Here is a 23,774-nt window from a genome sequence, read left to right as displayed (position 1 = left end):
GAACAGAAAACAATTAATTACTGTTGGATGGAATAATACTTTGTCTTCCTTTGAATTCTTTGTTTGCTTGTTTGCTCAGAGACCCCAGGGAATGCTTCATTTCTGAAAATCAGCAATACCTTATAGATCCTTCCATTTCCCAGCAGAAGATGACACGGTTTAACATCCTACTGGTTGTTTCTAGGAGGTGTTAAAGTCTTACAGCTTGCCTTGGTCCAGGAGTAATCCCAGGTTCATTCTCAGGAAAGCACCAGCCCAATCTGTCACCCGCAGTATCCAGCTATTACACCTTCCAGTGGACTTATTAGAAATGCTGAAGGGAGACGTATGATGATGAAGCTGCTTCTCCCTCTAAATCACACGGAGAAGCTATTGGCTGCACTATACCTGCTCTGTAGAAATGACTAGGAACAAAAACTTCCACCTGATAAACCTCAGATCAGACGTGCCTTGGAAAAAGGCTCTCTACTGGAGCATTTAAGGAATATGAGAGCAATAAGGCTCCATTATATATTTAGAAAGAAGGTAGGTTAAGGGACAAGATGACAAAAAGATAGAATTGTTTCCATCATTGTTGTCTATATTCATGATGGTAACTTACTGAACATGTAAAGGCTATTTTGGGAGGACACACATTACTCATGCCCTAGTCAAAGGGGGTCTCTTGGGTGACTGTCCTGCGAAACACCTCTCTGATCTCTGGTAAGGGCATTTGTTTAGGAAGTGTCTTCTCTTCTTAGCTGTTCTCATGGTAAGCCAGTTCTTGTTTTGCTCTCTGGAAGACATACCTTAATGTATTTTTTAGGAACCTGGGACAAGAAGACAAGCCCAACACAAAATCAAACCCAGGACTGGAGCAGCTGAGAATAAGCCTGCACCGTTGCCAGCTAATGCCTTGGGAAAGAAAGTCATCAATGCTGTGAACTGCTGTGTGTCTAATGGGGATAAGGCTGCGCATGCTTTTAGCAAAATATACATCCTTTTGTTTTACTTCACTGCATAAAACAAAGGAAAGACTGCTCAAGTGGTCAGTAATATTCAGAGATGAGGCAGCTCTGGGACTGGAGAAGTTGTTTCTTCACTCTTTCATTTGCTCTTCTTTCACTGAGAACATAGAGAAGCTGTACAGAAGTCTGCAGCGTGCTGAACACAGACATTTGGAAAACACCTTGAAACACCTGTCCCAGGACACTATCTCCTGTGCCCACTGATTTCACAGAACTACCCTGCTTGAAGGAATCAGATTCATTCTGAAGCCTCTCTTCTTGCAAGAAGATTGTCTGCATTTCTCTCACCCTGTGCTTTTCTGAATAGAGTAAAGCAAAAGGGCGTTGTTTTCTTTTCTCTTTTTTAATATATGCTTAATTTAGAAGGATATGGTCCATTTCCCTTATAGTGCAGTTCCTCTAACCAAAAGTTGAAATTACAGAGCACAGAAAGGGATCCTCTACAGTTTGTATACAGTATCTTGGAAGATGACTTTCCTCCAAGAGAATGACCAAGGTCCCATGTGAAGGGTTTTCAGGGAGACACCTTGTTCCTACTCAGGATGTGCATGTTCACATGAAGGATATTATCCAGAGTACCCTGTCACAAGAGCAACAGCAGATCTAAGGTAGCCTGCTCTATTGGGGGACACAGTTATGATGCTTAGATTTTATCATCACTTTCTACTCAAGGTAAGGTGGTCATTAAACTCCAGCTAAGATCCAGAAACCAGCCTAGCAGAACTCGTTCCTGACTCACAAAAGCAACAAACCTCTGTCCAGCAGTGACTCTCGGTTTCCCATAACCCTCATGCCTAACCTCCTGCACAGAAAGAGAAGCATGCCCTCCGTGCTGGCTCCTTTTGCAGCAGTCAAGAGGCTAGCTCCCAAGCTGAAGGCTGCCTGCAGAACACTAATCATGTCCCCTTTGCTTCCAAAGAAGTTGGAAGTACTAACCAAGATCTGGCAGCTAGCCCATTTAGGGCTTTTGAGACCATGTTGGCTTGCTCTGTGTCATTTGCTGAATTTGGAACATGTATTTCTTGTTGCTGGTCTGCTGTACAGTGAAGATTCTCCTAAGTGGTGGTTTGTAACAGGTTGTACCTGCCCTGAAAACACCACATATAGCAGATGGACTAGAAGGAATGCACTTGGAAACCAACACAATATGCTGAAAACTCCAGGAAGCTTTGGGGCAGTTAGAAGAAAAAAGTCCACTTCCCACATGTGCTTTAAAGCAAATGTCAGCACAAATGAGGAGGAAAATTTTGGTGATAGGGTAAGAGGGGAAATCTTTCCTGGTGGCTCTTAATCAAGAGTCAGGTCATGGAGGACAGGAGAGGTGCCTGAAGACTGGAAGAAAGCCAATGTCACCCCAGTCTTCAAAAAGGGTAAGAAGGAGGACCCAGGGAACTACAGGCCAGTCAGCCTCACCTCCATCCCTGGAAAGGTGATGGAGCAGCTCATCCTGGAGGCCATCTCCAAGCATGTGGAGGAAAAGAAGGTGATCAGGAGTAGTCAGCATGGCTTCACCAAGGGGAAATCACGCCTAACCAATCTGATAGCCTTCTATGATGGAATGACTGGCTGGGTGGATGAGGGGAGAGCAGTGGATGTTGTCTACCTAGACTTCAGCAAGGCTTTTGACACTGTCTCCCATAGCATCCTCATAGACAAGCTCAGGAAGTGTGGGTTAGATGAGTGGACAGTGAGGTGGATTGAGAACTGGCTGAATGGCAGAGCTCAGAGAGTCGTGATCAGTGGCGCAGAGTCTAGTTGGAGGCCTGTAGCTAGCGGTGTCCCCCAGGGGTCAGTACTGGGTCCAGTCTTGTTCAACTTCTTCATCAATGACCTGGATGAAGGCACAGAGTGCACCCTCAGCAAGTTTGCAGACGATACAAAACTGGGAGGAGTGGCTGATACACCAGAGGGCTGTGCTGCCATTCAGAGAGATGTGGACAGGCTGGAGAGCTGGGTGGAGAGGAACCTCATGAAGTTCAACAAAGGCAAGTGCAGGGTCCTGCACCTAGGGAGGAATAACCCTGTGCACCAGTACAGGTTGGGGGTTGACCTGCTGGAAAGCAGCTCTGCGGAGAAGGACCTGGGAGTGCTGGTGGACACAAAGTTAAGCATAAGCTGGCAATGTGCCCTTGTGGCCAAGAAGGCCAATGGTATCCTGGGGTGCATCAGGAAGAGTGCTGCCAGCAGGTCGAGGGAGGTGATTCTCCCCCTCTCCTCAGCCCTGGTGAGGTCACATCTGGAGTACTGCGTCCAGTTCTGGGCTCCCCAGTACAAGAGGGATGTGGCACTACTGGAGCAAGTCCAGCAAAGGGCTACAAAGATGATTAGGGGACTGGAGCATCTCTCCTGTGAGGAACAGCTGAGAGAGCTGGGCCTCTTTAGCCTGGAGAAGAGAAGGCTGAGAGGGGCTCTTATCAATGTGTACAAGTATCTTAAGGGAGGGTGTCGAGAGGATGGAGCCAGACTCTTTTCAGCGGTGCCCAGCAACAGGACGCAAGGCAACGGGCACAAACTGAAACACAGACGCTTCCATCTGAACATGAGGAAAAACTTCTTCACTGTGAGGGTGACAGAGCACTGGAACAGGTTGCCCAGAGAGGTTGTGGAGTCTCCTTCTCTGGAGATATTCAAAAGGCGCCTGGACGCGATCCTGTACACTGTGCTCTAGGTGACCGTGCTTGAGCAGGGGGGTTGGACTAGATGATCTCCAGAGGTCCCTTCCAACCTCAGCGATTCTGTGATTCTGTAAAGGGCAACTGGTGAAGAGACAGGTTGTGACTCTGGATAACCTCATTTTGCCACAGTGACCACGACAAAAAAGGTAATAGAAAATTATGTAAAGGTCCAAGAATTCTGTACAAACCACTCTTATGGCTCCAAGAGTGTTGGTTAAACATCACACTTCCGTTCTTCAGCCTCCCAGTACGTGTGTGTTTTTAAACTTATCACAGCCTCATGTATGTTCCTGGGATTGAATGTAAAACCAGGCAGGAGCCAAACCAGAGAGTGGTGCTGTGATGTTTTAGTGATCAACATCTCTCAGGAATTCCCATTATAAATGGAATGAAAGAATATAAAAATCATTATTTCTTTAACGTATGCAGAATATCCTTTTTCCTGATCTTTACTCTAACATTACATACTGTAGACAGAAATGCATCCTACCTGGGATTATTGCTTTGATTCAATCCCATTTATAGAAATATGCCTTCCCACAGGTACTTTATTCTGAGAGTATAACACAGGGAGCAATTCAAAGCAATTAACATACTGAAATTGTAACATATACAAACAAATACAATCTGTTTGAATGCAATAGATTCTGCCATGTTTTTGTCATTTATTATAATGATGAAAAGCCAGTATTTTAATCTATGCTTTTGTAAATGTGTGTTCTGTTATATATGGAATAGAAAATATCAGTGATAAATAGGGATGGTGATCAGTGAAATAAGAAACAACATTTTTATTACCACTTTAATCTAAGCTAATTAGAATTTTAACTATAAAGTAGATTTAAATTGTTACCTACAAATTTAGGCTTTCCTAATGGAAGTAAATGCTATTTACTTCCATTTTGCCAAGATGACAAGGCAGCTTCTCCTACCTCTGGAAGATGTGGGCAATCTCAGATTTTGCAAATGTTGCAGCTATCCATGAATCAATGAACACATGCTACAAGGTTATCTGTTATAGCTATAAAATGTACGAATGACATGCTATCTCCCTTGTGAGACAGACTTTATAAAATAAATAATTAAATAAAGTAATGGATATCATATCCATCTTTTCCCCTGGCTGGGCTTGTGTATCATGGTTTTTGCAAGTTATCTACGGAGTTCTCACCTGTGACCAAGGGAGTTTGTGCAGTCGGCTGTTCCAGTAAGACCATGTGCTGCAGAAGGGGGTTATGTGCAGTTCCCCCATCTCTTTCCAGCGTTGTAGTGCTCAAGTAGGGAGTGAGGTGGGTGCCGGGGAACAAAGAGATCCGCTGTTGTAAGGTGGGGAGAGCAAGCCTCTCAGCATCCTGCTGTGCTGACCCTCCCTGGAAAGGCACAGGCGAGGACACAGTGGGTTAAGGTCCAAAGGCAGCTGCAAGCACCAAGTCAAATCCGCGCCCCACACCACTTACACTGGAAGGGCCGGTCGCAGGCAGCCCTAGCGTGATGTTGGGCAACGACGGAGACGTGTAGAGCGGAAGCTGGGTCACGGAGCCTTCACGATTCACCAGTCTGTGAGCCAGGCTGGTCTGGAAACCAAAGCAAGAACATTGCCCCTGTGAGACAGCATCCAGGGATGGGACCGAGGACACGGCAGACATACCCACACACCCCACCAGCGTCGTGCCTCCTCGCAGGCTTCAGACAGTGCCACTGCAAAAAGCTTCTCCCGAGAAAGATTTAACAGCCCCCTTACCCCTCTAAAAGTGAAGCATGTGTTCTTTTAAAGCCAAAACAAATTACCTTAAAAAAAAAAAAGGCATTGTAATGGATTATTGTCCTCTTTACCAAATCACAGTTTATGCTACTTACTAGTGGGTTTTAGTTTAAAGCAGACTTCAAAACCTCATCAAAAAGCCTTAAGATTGTGTTTATGCAGGTATTTTTGGATTTTTAGGATGCAATGTGGGATGCAGTGTATTATCTTACGGCCATTTAAAGAAAGAACACTTACGCAAAAGTTCCATTAATTTCAAGAACGATTGGTTTGAAATACGTGCTAGAAAACCCATTGAAAAAATTACATTACTTTAAACTGCCTGCTATTCTTGTTAGGAAATAAATGTTCTGATCCCACTGAATTCTCCAGTGGGTAATTTTCCAACCAAAATAAAATAAAAAGGAGTTCAGATTTCAAAAAGATTTTCTACAGAATTTCTACTGTTTTAAGTCAGGTGTTATTGAGGAAAACCGGATTATGACCAATCCAACCTTATACTATGCAACAACCGACATCAGCGTAACGGAAAGATCTGAATAATGGTTTTATGCATTTTTAGCCCTAATCTCACAGCCCTTTAAGTCAATGAAACTTTGCAGTTTATTTTGCTGACTGCAAAACCGGCTCTGGGTAATAAGGACTATTTTGCTCCTTCAATGACTCTAAGGAGAAACTGGGTGAATAATGCAACACTGCAGCAACCACTGAGAGAGAGAAAAAAAACCCAACACCCTATGTACTTAAGAACTAAATTTGAAAAACACTCTATAAAGAACAATCTTCCAAAGAACCTGCCTCCTGCATTTCTTGAGATTTAACCATGCTAACTGACAACTTTCACAGAAAAACCCAGCACTGTGGCCTGAGGTTAGTGCTGCCTGTACAGGGCCAGGGAGGAGAAAAACCTTCCCGGGACTGCATTTGCTGGCTTTGTTAGACGCCGGCGCGCGTTTGCAAATGCACACATTGATATGCCACTAATTTCCTATTTATTCTCTTAGCATCCAGCTGTTTCTGCATCCCAGACATTTGGCAAGCTTGCCTAGCTTTCCTATGCCACTATGTAAAAGTTCACCCGCCAAGCAAAACTCTTCCCATTTTATCTTCTTGCGCTTTCATTAATGTCAGTCAGGCCCGTTGAAAATACATCCCAGATCAGGTCTCCCTTAGAAAGAGTAAACATGTTTTTAAGATCTCAGTTCACAGTTACAGAACTGTGAATTTATATATAGAGCGCTTAACATTTTTGCTGCCACAAAACAAAGGAGGGAATCTGAAAAGAGCAACACGTTTTGCTGCTGAATGGTACCTGGGAAGGGCATGCGATTGTGCATGCCCACACACTTTTTGCAAGTAATTTTGAACACTACTGGCAATTTTGCTCTAATTTAAATAACACAGAATGTTAGCACGGAGAATAAGGTAGTTATTGTCAGCAAAGTAATGAAATATTTTACCGATATCACAAATGAAACGAAACTACATCCATTAACTCCTTGAACAACCCATACCATGTCGTTGTGCCTCAAACAATCTCGTGGGAATTTGTTTTAAAAACAATGAAAAGAAAAATGCAACAGCTTGAAACTAATAGCAAATGACGTTTACCGGCATTATCATCACTTTAAATATACAGATCCCATCTGTGGATTGTGCACAAACATCTATAGAATTGCACTGAAGAGCACAATTTCAGCATGTACAATTTTCGTCTGTAATGAGGTACTTTTACAGTCATATCAACTACAATGGCAATGAATAACCTGTACCTTTGCAAGGAGGATAAAATCATAAGATTTAAAAACAATAGTTAAAAAATAGACTTTAGTAGGGTGGTCTTTCTATACTCAAGGCAAGCATTTAACCTTAAATAATGAACTCAGAGACCATGTTCCAGTGTATCTGAAATGGTTCAAGAGGTGACCTTCCAATAAACTGACAAGCGAAGAGACACATTTCGCATATAAAACAAAACATGAAGGTAAACATGAAACACAAAGTTGGCAACATTAATTTTCTGGAAGCATTTAAATATTTATAGTATGCAAAAGTGGAAACATGACAAAGGACTGATCAACTGGTATCACAGAAATCTTAAAACACCTGGACTACCATATAATACTAGTAATACTAAAGAACAAGATCCAAAAGAAACCAAAACCCTAGGTTACTCAGCTTTTCCTCAAATAAACCCAGACAATTAAAAAATATATAGGCAAATGGGTCAGCTGGTAACAAGCAACATGCCATGCTGGAACAAGAAATAGACCAAAGCCATTTTTCCACAAAAACTAATGCAAAGAACTAGAACATTTAGCCAAGGAATTCAAGTAGGAGAACAGAAGAACAATTTGTGCAACAGGTTATCAATGTTCTTTTTGCTGTCATATAGCGATTTATGTTTTTTTCTGTACTTGTGATGGCAGCAATCCAACACACTGCATGCACTCCCGGGCAGTTCTAAAATTACCACAATCATTCATATGTTACATTTTTGTTATTTTCCAAAAATTATAATAAGGTGAAAAACCTGTGGGCATGACTTCCGGAGAAATGACAACTCCACTTTTCCCCCTTCTTTTTGCCTAAGTTTGTTTGGAGATGGAGATACTGCTCCATTTAAAATTCTAGATCAACAGGTTTCCTTTCTCACGTACAACAGCATTACCACAAATCAGCCACTGCAGTAAAGATGCAAAAGAGCTAAATGAAAGGCGAATGTCTTCTACATTTTTGCTGACTCCTGCCAGAGAACTGTTTTGGCAGTGCGTGGATTTTTTTTTTTTTTTTTTGGTATGGTCTGTGCCACTCATGCCTCAGACTAATTTACAAAATTGCTGCTTTACGAGCAGTCCATGAAAAGAGTTTTCTTAAAATCTGTGTCTGTGCCCATTTTATTAGGTATTGGTGGCCTAGTCACAATTCATTAGTTTGATTTATTTATTTGAAAAATAAAACGGTTAAGGAGAGTACTATATCTTCACATTCACCTTTAGAAGCTAACACTGACTTGGGGGAAGCAGCCTGTTCCATCTGGATTGCAAGAAATGGTCAAATCCAGCACTTTTTTCCACCATTAGCACTTAGGGATCTGCAGTTTGCTAAATATAGACAAGATCTATGGCTCCTGAACCAGCAAAACTGGTAATGAAGGGCTAGCCTACCTGGGGCGAACAGAGAAGAACCTCCAATGTGCCCTCAGCTCAGCCAGTCCTTAGTTACAGGGTTGCATATGTAAGCTAGCATTTCCCAGACCTACTCCAAACTACTAAATGGATGGCACACAACTTAAAAGCTGCACCTCTTTACAACAGCTATGGTTCACAGTGTCAAGTGAAGACTCTACATTATACTGTCTTAATCTTGATAACAACGGCAACAGACTATATTGGACGTAGATATGTGTTGAGTAATTTGGCAGGGGAGAGTGTTACTGGAAAGGGTGGAGTAGAAGGCATACTCCCTATATTAAAGGATGTTACACTACCTTAGAAATAAAAATAAAGTGAAAACCTGTTCAAGTGAAAAAGGCCTACATTTATACTACAAAAAAGGCATTTTCAAACTCTCAGGGATAATTTGGGGAGACCACAGAAGGTTAGTATGCTTTCCTGTAAAAGCCCAAGCTTGGTTTTACAGTCCTGATGATAAGACAGACGCTATATTCAAGGGGAGAACAGCTAATGGCAAGCTGGGAAAAAAGATACATACACATGCCAGGATACAACCCCATTGCTTTACTACAGGTAAAGCCTAAAGATACCTCTATCAACCTTCAGAAAAAGGTGGGCTTCAGTAAGTCTGGACAATGGAGTTGCTACGTGGAATCACACTCAAGTTTACCTAGCCCAATACCCTGCCCTAGACAACCGTGGCAGATATTTCCGGTGATGGTGAAAGTTTATGGGATTATAAACTAGTACATGGTATCAGGCACCAAGCTTTCAAATCCTATGTGAAGAAGAAAAGGTTAAACCGGTTTCCTCTAATCCAGTTCCAGTCTGTTTGTATTTACACTAATCTACTGCACCTAACAGATTCACCCTATACTGCAATATATGGGAAAAGATGCTCAAAATTTTAAAATACTTGTATTTGGACCAGGAAATGCTTTTCATGTTTTTCCTCCCCAAAACACTTTATTTTCACTATTTACTCGTAATAAAACCACAAGTTACCACAAGCAGCTTATGAGGTGGTTCAAACTAGATTTAATACACAGATAACGCAACTGGTCACCCTGGATTGGGAGGTTAAATCCCAAAGTCTGCTCCAGGTCATGATCTAGGGTTTTCAGTAGGATTCACGTCAGTTTACATGTCCAAATTCTTAAGACGCTGCAAAAACAGATTAGAAACTCAAGTGTTAAAATCAAACTAAAGAACAGCTCTGTACCTCTGCTTGAATACTCGTGACCGATCCTGTAATTCCATTCTCAGCACTTATGTTGTTGGAGCTGTTGTTTGGAGAGCTGGGACCAGATCCAGGAGCACTGTTGCATGCAGAGTCTAAAACACATCCAAAAGCAACTTTTAGAAACATTACAAACAATCTCTGCAATGCTATTTAGACAGAAAACAACCCTTCGAGTTTTGTTTTGGAGGAAAACACCCCTCCGCCCCGTATCCCCTTTAAATCTTAACAGGACTTTTAAAATACTCACAAATATCCTTTGAAACCATCCCTCCAAGTACCTGCTTACCTTATTTATGTCTTTTTCTGCATGGGCATTTCTCTTGTAGGATACTACTAACTTGAAATATGATTGGAAGATAATAAAAGACACGGAAAGCCTGAAGAGGCCAAATTGGAGCATATCAAACTGTCCTACTTCATTTTCCTCAAGCGCCTTCTCCAACCCTCTTCAGCCTTCAATCCTAGCACTGCCCTCTCAATGCATACTGCATCACACTTCGCCCTCGAACAGCAAGGCAACCTTTACATTTTCCTATGTCGCCATCTGGTATATCTGGATTTACTGGAAACATCCTGCCACCACAGAGCCCTCGTTCTTTTCTGACATGAGAGCTGACATATGTTTATAAAAAGGCACTGTGATTTATAGTCCAGGCCTCTGAGCATGGGTTTTAAGACAGCACTAGTGAATGGATTAATACGGGTGCCCGCATGCGACTGGGGGTGACTTTTATTTTACTATTTTATATAGCTCCTGGAGCGGTGAGGGCCCTGAAGCAGGCACTTGCCCTTCATGCCCGGCATCACACACATCAAATTAAGTAATTTAACGACCCCCTCGGGTGCTGAAGAACATGTTCCCTCTCACTCCCAGTATACAACGACGGGAAGCTGGCTCAGAAGAGTGGGAATAATTCCCTTTAGTCAACACACCTCAACTCGTTTGCTGGAAGAAGGGCTGCTTTGAAAGGGATATGCATTTTCTGTCCCTTTCTCCTCAGTCCCTGGCTGGTGGGTGGTTAAATCTGCAGCCGAATCTGGTATTTGTCAGGATGACAAATTAAATCACTTTAAAAGTTTTGAACACTGCCGAAGTGAGACATGACTATGGCCAACACTGGCCAAAGTCATGGACTGAGGACATTTTATAAAAATCAGGTAAAACTGTATAAAGACCAAGAGAGACCAAGTTCTTTTCAAGACACTGCCTTTTATCTGCAGGTCTTCTCCACTTGGGGAGTAAACTCTCTCTTATTGGAAAGACCCAGTGCAGGGTTTATCCCCAACTCCGTTACCATCTGAAAGCTCAGAAAATCCGCCTACCTTTGTAGATTTTATCAACACGTTCCCTGTGGACTCACTAACCAGAACCACTGAGATGTTCAACTTGCAATCAAAGCCTCCCCACTAATGACACAGAAACAATAACAAACAAAAACAGTGTCTGAGATTGCAACAGGCAGAAAACTTCCCCCAGAAGGTGTCTCACCTGGTATGGAACAGTTTCCAGTGTTTCCCTTTTTATTTTGGAAGGTAAATAACACTAAAACTTTTTTTTCCTGAATGCTCCCTCTCCCTAAGCACAGGATTTGACCAACACCAGAAGAATCTCCTATCAGCTGCCATGGTTCAGGCTGCAGCAGTCCTATAATTGCTCTAGGATGTCCAAATAGAAATAAAGCCAATTGTCATAATTTCAGGGATCTTTTTCATTGTTTCTTTTGTGGCATTATTCTGTATATATTATTATGCTATTTTGATCCATGCAAGTACCACATACGCACTCCAGAAGGCTCTGCAGGCTCCAGGGAGGTATCAAATAGCTAGGCCAGAAACAAGCCTGAACATATTCGCCCTGTGATATTAAGGATCCATGGAAGCTGCTCTTCTCCAGATCCCACAACATAGGCTAAATTTTCAAATCAGAACGTCCAAGACACTGTGCAGAACACAATCCCAACACCACTGCTTTAAGGTTAGATGCCTGCTTGAGAGGGCTTGGTAGGCATCTCCCTTAAATACTGATTTCAGACATTAAAGGATAAAACTTCTATTTTCACTACCATTTTTTACTATGTAAAATTACCTGTGAGAAAAAATATTTTAAATAAATATGTTTGGACAACAAGTTAACTATGAGGCAGCAATGTGCCCTTGTGGCCAAGAAGGCCAATGGTATCCTGGGGTGCATCAGGAAGAGTGTTGCCAGCAGGTCGAGGGAGGTGATTCTCCCCCTCTCCTCAGCCCTGGTGAGGCCACATCTGGAGTACTGCGTCCAGTTCTGGGCTCCCCAGTACAAGAGGGATGTGGCACTACTGGAGCAAGTCCAGCAAAGGGCTACAAAGATGATTAGGGGACTGGAGCATCTCTCCTATGAGGAAAGGCTGAGAGAGCTGGGCCTCTTTAGCCTGGAGAAGAGAAGGCTGAGAGGGGCTCTTATCAATGTGTACAAGTATCTTAAGGGAGGGTGTCAAGAGGATGGAGCCAGACTCTTTTCAGTGGTGCCCAGCGACAGGACACGAGGCAACGGGCACAAACTGAAACACAGACACTTCCATCTGAACATGAGGAAAAACTTCTTCACTGTGAGGGTGACAGAGCACTGGAACAGGTTGCCCAGAGAGGTTGTGGAGTCTCCTTCTCTGGAGATATTCAAAAGGCGCCTGGACGCGATCCTGTACACTGTGCTCTAGGTGACCGTGCTTGAGCAGGGGGGTTGGACTAGATGATCTCCAGAGGTCCCTTCCAACCTCAACCATTCTGTGATTCTGTGATTTCCTTCTATTATAGAGATATGAACAAAAGACCCATATGAAGAGAGCACATTATGTGGTTGCATTCATAACTTGCGGACAGGCAGTTTGCAAGCTTTTGCACAAGCATATGCAGAAGGTAACTGAAGACGTTTTCTTTTCAGCACTGATCAAAGATGTTGCCCGTCCTCCCCTCGTGATCCTGACGGGCCAGAGGATGAGTGCTTGGAAGCCAGAGTGCTGAGGCAGCACATACCTTTTGCTTATCTGAAACGTCCCTCTCCTCTCTCCCAAATAACCTCATATTTTGGGTTTGGGAAAGCATGCTGGGACCCACCCTGACTGCAGAAAGCAGGCTTTCTCTCTTTGAAATACATTTTAAGAAAAGAAAAAAAAGCTTTCTTGCTTTTCATTGTCTCTGCATGGGGGGAGGTGTCTTGCTATCAGGAAGACTCAGCACTGAATAAGACCCAGCTCAGACCCAACTTCGAATTTCTCTATGGAAAGCAACTGTGGAGGGTCCAGGCATTTTGGAAAACGTATTCTGACTGCATGGAAAATGTGTGTTTTATTTTGTATACCATACCATTAATTATACCATATTATATCTCATGCATGCCACCTAAACATAGGAAAAGTACCTGGCACATTCAAATTATGATTCTATTAATATGTATTCTTCAGGGATTAAAAGGAATTTCTCATCCCTGAAGAGTGACTGGTCAACGCTGTTTTCAACTCAGAAGTCCCCTCCTATCGTAATAACTCCAACAAACCTTCAAACTCTCTTCATTCCTGCCTGAGCACCAAGAGCCAGGACAGCTACAAGCACGAGCTGAATTCAGCTCTTGCTCACCTTCATTCAGATATTTTTCTAAGCAAGTGCTAGGCTGGCTCCTTGACCCAGGTCAACTGAAAAGCAGGAAGGTCCACTGCCATTTCTGAAGACACTGCTGGGATATGGAGCTAGCATACAGACATTAGGGCCTCTTTTATTCTAAAAAGCCCTATGACAGATAGCACCATATGGGAAGTGGAGGAAATTCGATTTTCAGATGGGACATAAATTATGCAAGGCTGTTAAAATCATCTATTTCCTTTGCAAACAGAGAGGCTCTGATACAAAGTAGAGCACAGCTACCCTACAATCTCCTGAAAACACTATGCTGTCTAAAGTGAGCTCACTTTTAAGTTGTTTGAATCATGATAGTGTGCCTTAAAGTGGCACAAAAAGCCTGAAAAAGCAGTCACCCAGTGGTACTTACGCAGAGGCATCCCTAGATGGTGCTAAGATTTAGCTTTATGATAATCTACATAATCTAGTTTACTGTGATCCCTCCTTACAAACTTCAGCCCCAAAAGAATACTATTTTTCAACAAGAAACTGTGAAATAAGTAGTCAAAAATATCATATATATATATATATAAAAAAATATAAATATATATATATAAGCCTTACATGTTTTAAAACTTCAGCATAATTACTTAACAAGGAACTATGGCAGTCTGCCCAAAGCCTAAAACAAACATGGTTTGTAAAGCACTTACTGCTGGAGGAAGACAGTCATGAATTAGGGCCTCCTCCATGGATATTACTATTTCTCAACACCCTGTTGCTGAAGATCATAGAAATGCTTAGAGGAAAATAATACAGTGGTGACATATCTGCATTTATTTACAGAGGTCTTAAAGCTAGGTAGTAAAAATAAGTTTATCGACTTGGTGATGCTGCCTCAATAGAAGAATACCCAAAGAATCACCTTGCTGACTTACACCTCCATCAATCCCTGCTGAACATAGCCCACATCATCCAGGTCTCTAGACTATTAAAAGGCATCCAACAGAATCAGACTACAGCATTAATTAGACGTAAGAATTTCTTTTAAAAAGGGACACCTCATACAGTGTGTGGCAGGCGGCATAATGTTTGGTTGCTTACCCAACATACCTGTGACATCCAGTGGACGCTTCTTAAGAGCAGTAACTACTGGACCATCTTTTCTGCGCAAGAGGGGGCTGCTCCGTCTTTCAGCCACTTTTTGCTTTAGTCTGGATCGTAGTTTCAGATTGGGTTCAGATGCTGAACAGAAAAAGGAAAAGTCATCACTGCAAGCAAACAGTGGTTTAGTTCATATTATTTTAGTCATTTTCTACTGAATACAAAGGCTGAATTACAGTTAAGCATCTGCAGAACTGTAAATGAAATTAGTCATTTGATACTGTACATTTGGAACAAAGACTTCATAACATAGCAAACAGGTTCCAGCTTCTGTGATATCTGAATGCACTGGTAATGACAGTCAATAGCATTTTAATTAAAAAATAATCATCATCATGCAATGCCTTCTCCAAAATGAAGACACAGACTTATAACCTGCTGTGAAACTCATTCAGACTAGTGCAGAGAACTGCACTTCCCTTGTTCTTGCCTCTGGCCCAATGAGCTTCCAAGTTAGTGGTAAAACCCAACTGGAGTGATCTAAAAGTTACTGCATGAATCAGTGCAACAGCTGAGATGAAGGAGTCCCACCTAGCTGAGATGTTGCTGCTTGGTCAGCTTAGGGCGTTACCGTGTGGCCGAGATGCTATCTGCGATTCGTTGCTGAAACGGGCAGCTCCACACCCTGGGAATCATCCGAGCCCAGGGGGACCTGGCTTAGGCAGGTAAGCCAGCAGGAAAAATCAAACCAAACAAACAAAAACCCAATCCAAACCCCACAACAAAAAAAATTAGTGTTTTCCTGCTGGTTTAACTCCCTGAAGCACCTCATCTTGGGGTCAGGTGAGCACTAGTGTCAGTTCAAGAAAAACAGCAGAAGAATAAGGCCAAGGCCAAAGCCAAAGCCAGGGAGTAGGTGGTTTGCTTATTTGGGGAGCAACTTGGTTACATCATCACAGCCACAAGGTAAAACTGCATGTAAAAACACATCAAATACTTTGAAAATCCAAGCTTGCCAAGGGTAAGTGTGCATACAGTTTCGGAGACCACAGTCTGACTTGCTTTGGGTACATCATCCATTTTAAATAATCTCTTAAATAAAAGTTTTGGCTGTACCCAGATCCTGAGATTTCATTTCTTCGAAAGTCAAAGCAGAACTCCCGGGATCCCTTAATACCTCTGGGCTAATGACAACAGGCAACATCGAACACGTTAGCATGGCACACCTTATCAGCTTCTTCTAAATGTAATGAAGCCTTAAGTAAAGATTCCTCCTGCAAGATGATTTCCTCTGTGAACTTTGTGTTCTCTTGAGTATATGTGAAATACCTGCTTTAGTGCTTGAGGGCTCCTGACAGTTAGGAGATTCGTGAACTGGCCCAACGTTTTCCCTTCCTCCAGTCTCTCAACAACTCTGCGGCTTAATCTTGACTTCATCATTTGACTCTCTGTACTCAAGAGCTAATAATCTAAACTTTGTCAGGAGACTTCAAATGGGGCTTACAGCCTGCTTTGAATTAACTAAGTCTGGCTACAGACATATTTCCCTACAGTTGTCTTTGACCACTAGATCATGTAAAAAAGATCAAGACCGACCATGCTAATTGCAGGGCTCAAAAATCAAAAGCTGATGAGTTCAAGATCAAATGCTCGACGCAAAGCCATCAAAACAGTTCTTTGATGAAACTTTGGGAAGGAAAAAAGGAAAAAGCTTTTCATGAATGTTTTGGACAGAAAAATGCCAGCAAGAGATAAAGGAAGCACCGAAAAAAAGTGTCAGCCTCATCAAGATGATGCTTAAAATGCAGTATGAAGTGCATTAGCAAAGGGGGAAAATCATCATTTGCATATAAAATGGAAGGGGACTGAATGCAAATCTGTCATTTGCTTGGAGGACAAAAGTAGAAGAGCGCACTAGTTAAAATATAAGTATATATTCTCACTGGCTAGTTCACAAAATTCTCCCCCCCACCCCCCAGAATTGATTTATTAAGTTAAAAGTAATCTTTGGACATGACAACATTCAGTACCTCATGCTACATACGTCAATTCGCAATTTTAATTTGCTGCAAATATTAAGTATTAGTAACTGTCTAGATGCTTGGGTCAAAACTTTAAAGAATAAATGAGAATGTGTCACAGCTAGATGCTGGTACATACATTTCTGACACATTTGGACTGCCAACGAACAAATGAAATATAAGCCTATTCCATTGCTGTTGAAAGGATTTATCCTCTGGCAAAGAAAAACATGACAATATAAATTGTATTTCAGTGAGAATTTTATTCATATGCAATTTATTTCCTCCGTGGTGTTCATCTGAAGCGTGTTTTCTGTTGGGAACAGACAAGTCATTGTACAGCTTTAAAACACAGGGAATTGAACCGGTTAAAAACACCTCAAAAATAGCAGAGAGACAACAGAAGGACAGATTTGGGGGTCACAGATTAGCTATCGATAAAAAATATGGCACAAAGATAACACCACAGTAAAAAATCCTTCTGTGTAACAGGAAGCATTAGAACATAGAGAATTATAGCCTTCAAAGAGAAAACATCTCAAGAAGAAGCTATGGCCCCCCCACAGCAAGCGTCATATTAAAATTTCTCAGACAAAAGTATTTTCAGGTTAAGTATTCTGTATATTTCTCCTTCACTTCCTCAGCTGAAGGATCAAGTTTTGAAACACCAAAACGTCATTTAAACAACCACATCTGTTTAGCAACATGCTCTGCCTTTGCTCTGTGATGGAAGTGAGAGTTTTTCCCCCAAAAATACAATCCTAAATCTAACATGTCATCAAGATCTCAAAGAACATAATCCCTGCATGCATTTAATGGGGTGTTATATAACCCAAAGTAGGTGAATTAAAATTCAGTTCCAGCAGCACATAACAATCTAAGATTCAAAGAATTTACATAAAGCATATCTTATATAAAAGGTTTAGTTTTCAACAAAGGAATTTCCAAACTTCACAACAAGAATTTAAGCTTATTTAGCTTTTTTTACTCCTATATAATAAAAAAATATATATTTTCAAACAGAAGAGAGCTGTCCTGCAAAAGTATAAATTACGAATTCAAGCAACATATAACTATATTGACAAATAACTATATAACTGCTATATAACATGTAACTATATAACTACTAGACATCCAAAACACTAATTCCATGTCTCTCAGGAACACCAATTCCACTCAAAATCTCTTGAAATTCATCCTGTCAGGCCACATGTCCAAAACAAAGTGGTGCTAACTAGTGTAATTTTGACAATTTGAGACTAAATTACAAAGTGTACTGGTCTTAAGGTGAAGTTTTTCAATCAAATAGTATGAAGTTACCCAAAAGTTTGACTCCTGTTTAGCAAAGAAATGAAGCACATACCAAAGTCTGAGTCAGCTTAAATGAAGCCAGTGGGATTTCTTAAACAGTGACATACTTAGTTTGGCTGATAGCAGCTATTTATTCAAAGAATATTTTGTTTTTCTCCAAGTGAGTAAATTAATAACTCGCACAAAACATAAGCCAAAAGCCTCCCTAGTTTTCACAGACTCAAACCCAAGTTACCCTTTTTATACTTTATTTATTACAGCAGGACCCAAAGTAATCCAATTCTTCAACATTTATGTCACTCTCATTGTTTTCTTCTTGGAATTGCATCCTCTAAGCTGCTGAACTAATCTGACATTAAGTATGTGCAAGTCAAAAACACAAAATCCTGGGCAGAGTTTGCACTGTTCCCATTACCCAGCCACATTTATGAAAAAAAACAAACAATGTAGCATGAATATGCCAATTCCCCTCCTTGTACATCTTAATTTTGGGGCTTGGGCACAGAAGAAGTCTATTATTCCTTTATTTTTTTGAAGCTACATACTAACACTCACCAGCCTGGCAAAAGACAACACTACTACGCTGTCACTGTTCTAATGTCCAGCTTGCTCCACGGTAAATAAAAGAGAAGAAGAGAGATTACGGGCAAAGTGTGAAGGGCAACTGTGCTCCAACGCCATGTCTTGCTACAGGATAGCTGTCTGAAACTGGCATTTTGCACAACCAGAACTGTAATAAAGATAAATTATCTTTCTTTTAAGCAGAAGGGACCACAGGTTCTACGATTTAGCATTTGCTCTCCCCCTCTGTGGCTTCTTTCCCACCTGCCTGGCTCTGTCCCAGACCTTCATGACTCCTTCTACTTGCGTACATCGTGGTCTCTTCTCTCTGTAAAGGTACTCATGACTCTTCAACAGATCCTGGCAAAGCCCATTACAGGAAAGAAAGGAGGAGAAGGTCACCTAATGCCAACCAAAAGATTTAGCAGCTACAACATTGTTTCACCAATATTCCTCTGAACCCCAAGAGTTGTTCCACTAACTACTATTCTTGCTTTTCTGTAGTTGTAGGCATCAGCATAAAGGAGGGCAAGTGGTATATGGTCCCTGACAAATGTACCTGGGACTGACAGGTAACGTAGGGCAAAAGTGGCAGCAGAAAATTCCCAAACTAGAAAGGAGAAAGAAAAGGCGGCGAGTAGTCCAAATTTTTGTCACTCATTAGGTGTCATGTTTAGATGGCATCATTTGAAGTAACACATCTTGGAAACTAGATGCAACATTGGAAAGGGCTAAATAAAAATATTGACTGTGCTTTCTTTCTTCTGTCCTCGCTCTCTGTGTTGGCATGAACACAGAGCACTGGCATTTAAGAGCTCTGTGGAAAGGCCATTTTTTCTGTATTTATGGAAGATTGTGTCCTTAAAACAAAAACTTATTAATGGTTAACAGTTATCATTTTTCATCCTGAAGGTTAATAGTCTCGGTGCCTAAGCAGTAAAAAGAAGGTTTTAACACCCATTAAACTGAACACACAATGTCCACGCTTTTTACAGCTTCACTATCATTTGCTTGCCTGACTGCACCAATATGCAAAATAGCAGTATTGGTGTTCCACTCTAAGGTTTTAAAATGTGCTTCCCAAAAAACTCTAAAGGGGTTTTAATCTCAAGCGCTTGTAACTTGTTGCTTTACAAAAATTCAAGGTGGGACAAAATAGGGATGGAGAGCTGCCCCCTCCACCCTTCGCTGCTGCAATCACGTTCTCTCTCCTGGGCTCTCCGTCCACTCGCTTTCTGGGTTGCAATCTGTTCAGTACGTCCCCCCCCCCCCTTAGATCAGGCTACACCCAGTGGCCCAAAGGCCAAGTGACTCAACTCTGAGCAGAACCACCCTGGGCATACACACATACACTTAAAAATGGGCCACACTCCTGACAGTACCTGTGAAGCAGAGTGGGAGCTGAGAGGACCAAAAAGAGCAAGGGATAGGTCGTGGGCCTCCCAGAGCTTCTGCTCCCCAAAATCACCTTCCCCCAAAGTTGACACAAAATCAGAGGACTTATTTCTTTATTCTTCTACCAGAGGACACTTCTGGAGGAGTATGGTACGTGAAAGGAGAAGTGCTTCATTAGGAAGCCCTCAGGGTCCCCTGCAATCATGCTAAAAAATACCTGAGCTACTCTATCAGAGTTCCTGAGCAAGGAAACACCAAACTGCCCTTCCTTTTGACTTCTAGTCCAACCTTAGCGCTGCGAAAGGAGGCCATAGGCAACATGGTTTACAGCCTCTGGTTGCATCTGGAGCTACTGCTTGTACCAAAGGAAAAGAATGGAATCAAAAATTCCCTGCCATGCATTTTGAGACGATTGTCAGAAGTCATGGAGGGAATAAAGAAAATATTTGCTGGTCCTCCCAGTACACTTTAGTTTGCTCTGCTCTCTAAAATTTCAATGGTCTCATCTGAAGAGCTATTTTGTAATATCACAGTAATAAGTGATTTTTGTTTTTAAAAAGTTATTTTTGGTTTAAAGAGATGGACATTCTCCACTTGGAGCAGGAAATGATATTTATAACAATATAGATTTCTCATGTAGGTCAATGCCGCCTCTCATCAGAGCATGCCCCAAGGTAGTGCATGGGTCCGCGGGACTCAGCAAGCAGGACAGGAAAGCCGGACCTCCAACCATGTCGGCAACAGGAAGGACAACGTGGGTGGAAAAACAAAGATTCTCTCAAACTTGAGTGACACTCCATGTTGCACAAAGCTCAAAGATTTTCTCTAAATTATACTCCCACACTACGCCAGGATTTCAGCCTACTCTATTTTCCTCTAAACAATCTTTGTCATAAAACAAACCACTTAAAACATTCCAATAATCAGAATCAACTCAGAGAGGTATTACGCCTTTCTTGATAAATGCAGTATTTATGCAGTATTTTAATTTTTAACACATCCTTTAACTTTTGCTTTCCTTTAAATGAAAATTGTTCCAATTTCACTAGCTGCAAATACAACTCAAACAACCTGTGCTCCTGCAACAGTGCAAAGAAACCAACAATACTGCAGGATGCTGGGCCCTCTCCTCCCTTAGGCTACTGTCTTTTGCGTGGAAGCAAAAGAGTTTTAGCAAACAGAAGACAGTTCATGGGGTCCTTGTCCTGAGCCAGCACAGCACATGGATGCCCATGCAGATACGCGGCAGCCAGCAGGAAGGTGCAGGCGGGGAGGGCAGCACTGCCCACTTCAGGGACAGCCTTGGAGTTGCGGTGAATGACCACGAACCTGCGCCTAGGTACGACTTATGATCACTGTGGGCCCCATCTAAGTGCAGCAGTGACTGAAAAGAATGGTTGTTCTCAATTTGTTCGTTCTTGACTCGAGCCAGAAGAATAACATAGACCTTTTCTTTGTCCATCAGGAGGCCGATGGACTAGAAATGTGTTTGCTGGGACTGTCAGCACAGGGAAAGGCGTTTGTCAGCCTCCCTCTGCAGCAGGTCCCAAAACACTGGCGAAATTCAAGGAAAACAAGTAGCCCTCCGAGTGGCACATGTACTGGAGGCTGCCCTTTTGGACCACATATGAGGGAATACTCAATTTTTTTTTTGTTTTGTTTTCCTTTACTCCTTGAGGGAAGTCACTACTGCAAAAGAGTACCCAAGCCACTGTCTAATGATGCTGAGCTAAAAATTTCTCCTTGGAGCTTTTCTGTCTGTTCTTAAGTGAGTGGGTTGTAAAGGTTAAGAAAGATTGCTTCTACTGCAAGCTCCAAGACGTAGTATTTAAGCTATAACCAATTCTCCTTCTTCTGTCGTGACTGCCTAACCACTTGTGCAGAAGGCAAGACACATTGCTGGGATAGGAGGTTTTGGGGTAGCATGCTTCTTTCTTTCCTGCTCTCCAAGAAAAAGTAGCTGAAAAGGGGGTCTGCGACACTTTCCAGTTGTCATTTCTTCCCAAAAACATACCACACACACGTACATACCCTTTTACTATCGAGACAGGAAATTCAGAGACGGATACCTGCTGAAGATGTTAAGTTCCCAGTATGGCATTAAATTCAGACTAGTTTTGAAAATTCTCTCCCTGAGTTGCTCTCCCATAGGTCTGAAGTGAAAACATATTTGGAAGCACAGGAATTCTTTGGCTCCTTAAAATCTTCTTGCCCATCACCCTCATTCTGATCTTCAGCTCCCCAGCGCAAAGAGTTGCAATATGCAAAGTAAAGAAATGGTTGGACGCAGTGCCCCAATGATGCTTCGCAAAACAGTGACAGTGGCTGCAGTAACCGTAAGCCAAGCAGCCCCTGGAATTAAAGCCAAATAACCCAAGTACAAAGACTGGCGATTTCCAAATGCTAATGTTGCTCAAGTGCACAAACAGCTGCTATCTCTTCTGATGCAGGGCACGAGGTCTTCTTGTGGGAAACAAACCACAGTGATTTGGCAAACGCCAGAGTGTTGATAAGTGCAAAAGAAAGGACAAAACAAAACAGCACATTTTTGATAGCACCAGTTTTATCAAAAGTCCTGAACCAACTGAATTATTAAGTGTGTGAGGAAACAGGTTCAAAGACCAGCTGCCAGTTCAGGGTAAAAAAGCTAAGTGCAAGGCACAGTTCTTTCACTTACAGAGACGAAGAAGGTCAAAGGAGAACAGTTGTCTCACAAAAGGTTTGCTTTATTCAACAGCAGGAACAAAGCCATGAAGAGATTTCAGCTTGCTCCACAACCTGTAGTGGTGATTCACAAGGACGTAGCCATTTTTACACTTACAACTTTAGAGAACATCTCATATGAGTTCTTCAAAAGAAATGACTACATTTCTTACTTTGGGGTCCGATTTAAATACAGATACGTAGACAGGGAAATTTTTCCAGTTCATACATCCCCATGAGTTGAATGTGCTTTGCCCAGGCAATTCTAGCAGGCACCAAGTTTTGCCAGACTTCTACAGATTTCAACAAAACTGGACAGTGACCAATTGAAATGACGTGGCTTTCATTAGAAATCCTGATTATCTGTCAAGTCCCAATGGATGTCAAGATTCCTTAACTCTATCCCTTTGCAGGAGCAAGTGGGAAAGCTAGGGTCTATCCAGCCCTCACAAGATGTAAAAACAAAACAAAACAAAAAAACAAAACAAAAAAAAAACACGAGCAAGATGAAAACTATGTTAAAAAGTTCTCTTCAAGCCTTTTAAAAATCTCTATGATGGTGGCCAACTCAGATACCTAATTAAGAGCATTTTTTAATATTTCCACTGCCCAAATTCCAAAAAGCAGGGAACATCATAGTGTAAAAACCTTGTTACTGGGGAGAAAATAACTCGAGCAAGCAGAATAACATATTCTTAGATGTGCAAAACTGAAAAGCTACATTAAAAATAACTTCAGCAACTCCTAGAAACCTGTTGACAAATAATTCTCAGGGTCATCAAAAGAGGCTACAACAGTCTGCCCAAATCCAGATTCTACAATCACTATGAAAGGGTTTTCCAGGTATTTTCTTTGAGGGCCTCAGTGCACAACTCAATGAAGCTACGTTACATTTGGAAGACATCAGTCTTGATTTGGGGGCAGAAAAGGTCACTTATATTTTCCCCTCTCAACAGCTGTAGGCAAAATGCGTATACTAAAGTAAGTGTATATATAATAAAGGAAACTACATGGAGGGGGAAAAAAATCCTTGCATTAGTCAAGTTATTTAACAATGAAAGGACAAAAGAATGAATAGCGCCCACCAGTTATCATTTCAGCTAAAAAAAAAGGGAGAGCCCTGAAGTGTTTAGATAAGGGGAATTAAGTGCAAGACATCCAGCAGCCAGACGGAGAACAGGATTCAACCATTTAATAACTGGACTATTCAACAGCCTAACAGTACAAC

The 23,774-nt window shown here is 41.8% G+C and overlaps 1 protein-coding gene across 7 annotated transcripts in view; it reads right to left on the bottom strand.

The window, feature by feature from the left end:
- Positions 1-23,774, bottom strand: part of HDAC4 (histone deacetylase 4) — a 279,008-nt gene that overhangs the window by 73,930 nt on the left and 181,304 nt on the right. For all 7 annotated transcript variants that reach the window (XM_067298642.1, XM_067298648.1, XM_067298646.1 and 4 more), the window contains 4 exons: positions 14,565-14,696; positions 9,843-9,955; positions 5,140-5,256; positions 4,854-5,052 (listed from right to left, as the gene is read on the bottom strand). In XM_067298642.1, the coding sequence (XP_067154743.1) occupies positions 4,854-5,052; positions 5,140-5,256; positions 9,843-9,955; positions 14,565-14,696 (561 nt within the window). The remainder of the gene's footprint in view (positions 1-4,853; positions 5,053-5,139; positions 5,257-9,842; positions 9,956-14,564; positions 14,697-23,774) is intronic.

The sequence above is a fragment of the Apteryx mantelli genome, chromosome 6 (genome assembly GCF_036417845.1).
Source record: "Apteryx mantelli isolate bAptMan1 chromosome 6, bAptMan1.hap1, whole genome shotgun sequence".
In the NCBI taxonomy this organism is placed as follows: Eukaryota; Metazoa; Chordata; class Aves; order Apterygiformes; family Apterygidae; genus Apteryx; species Apteryx mantelli.
The sequence above is the reverse complement of the archived record's forward strand: the minus strand, read 5'-3'. Positions and strand labels throughout refer to the sequence as shown.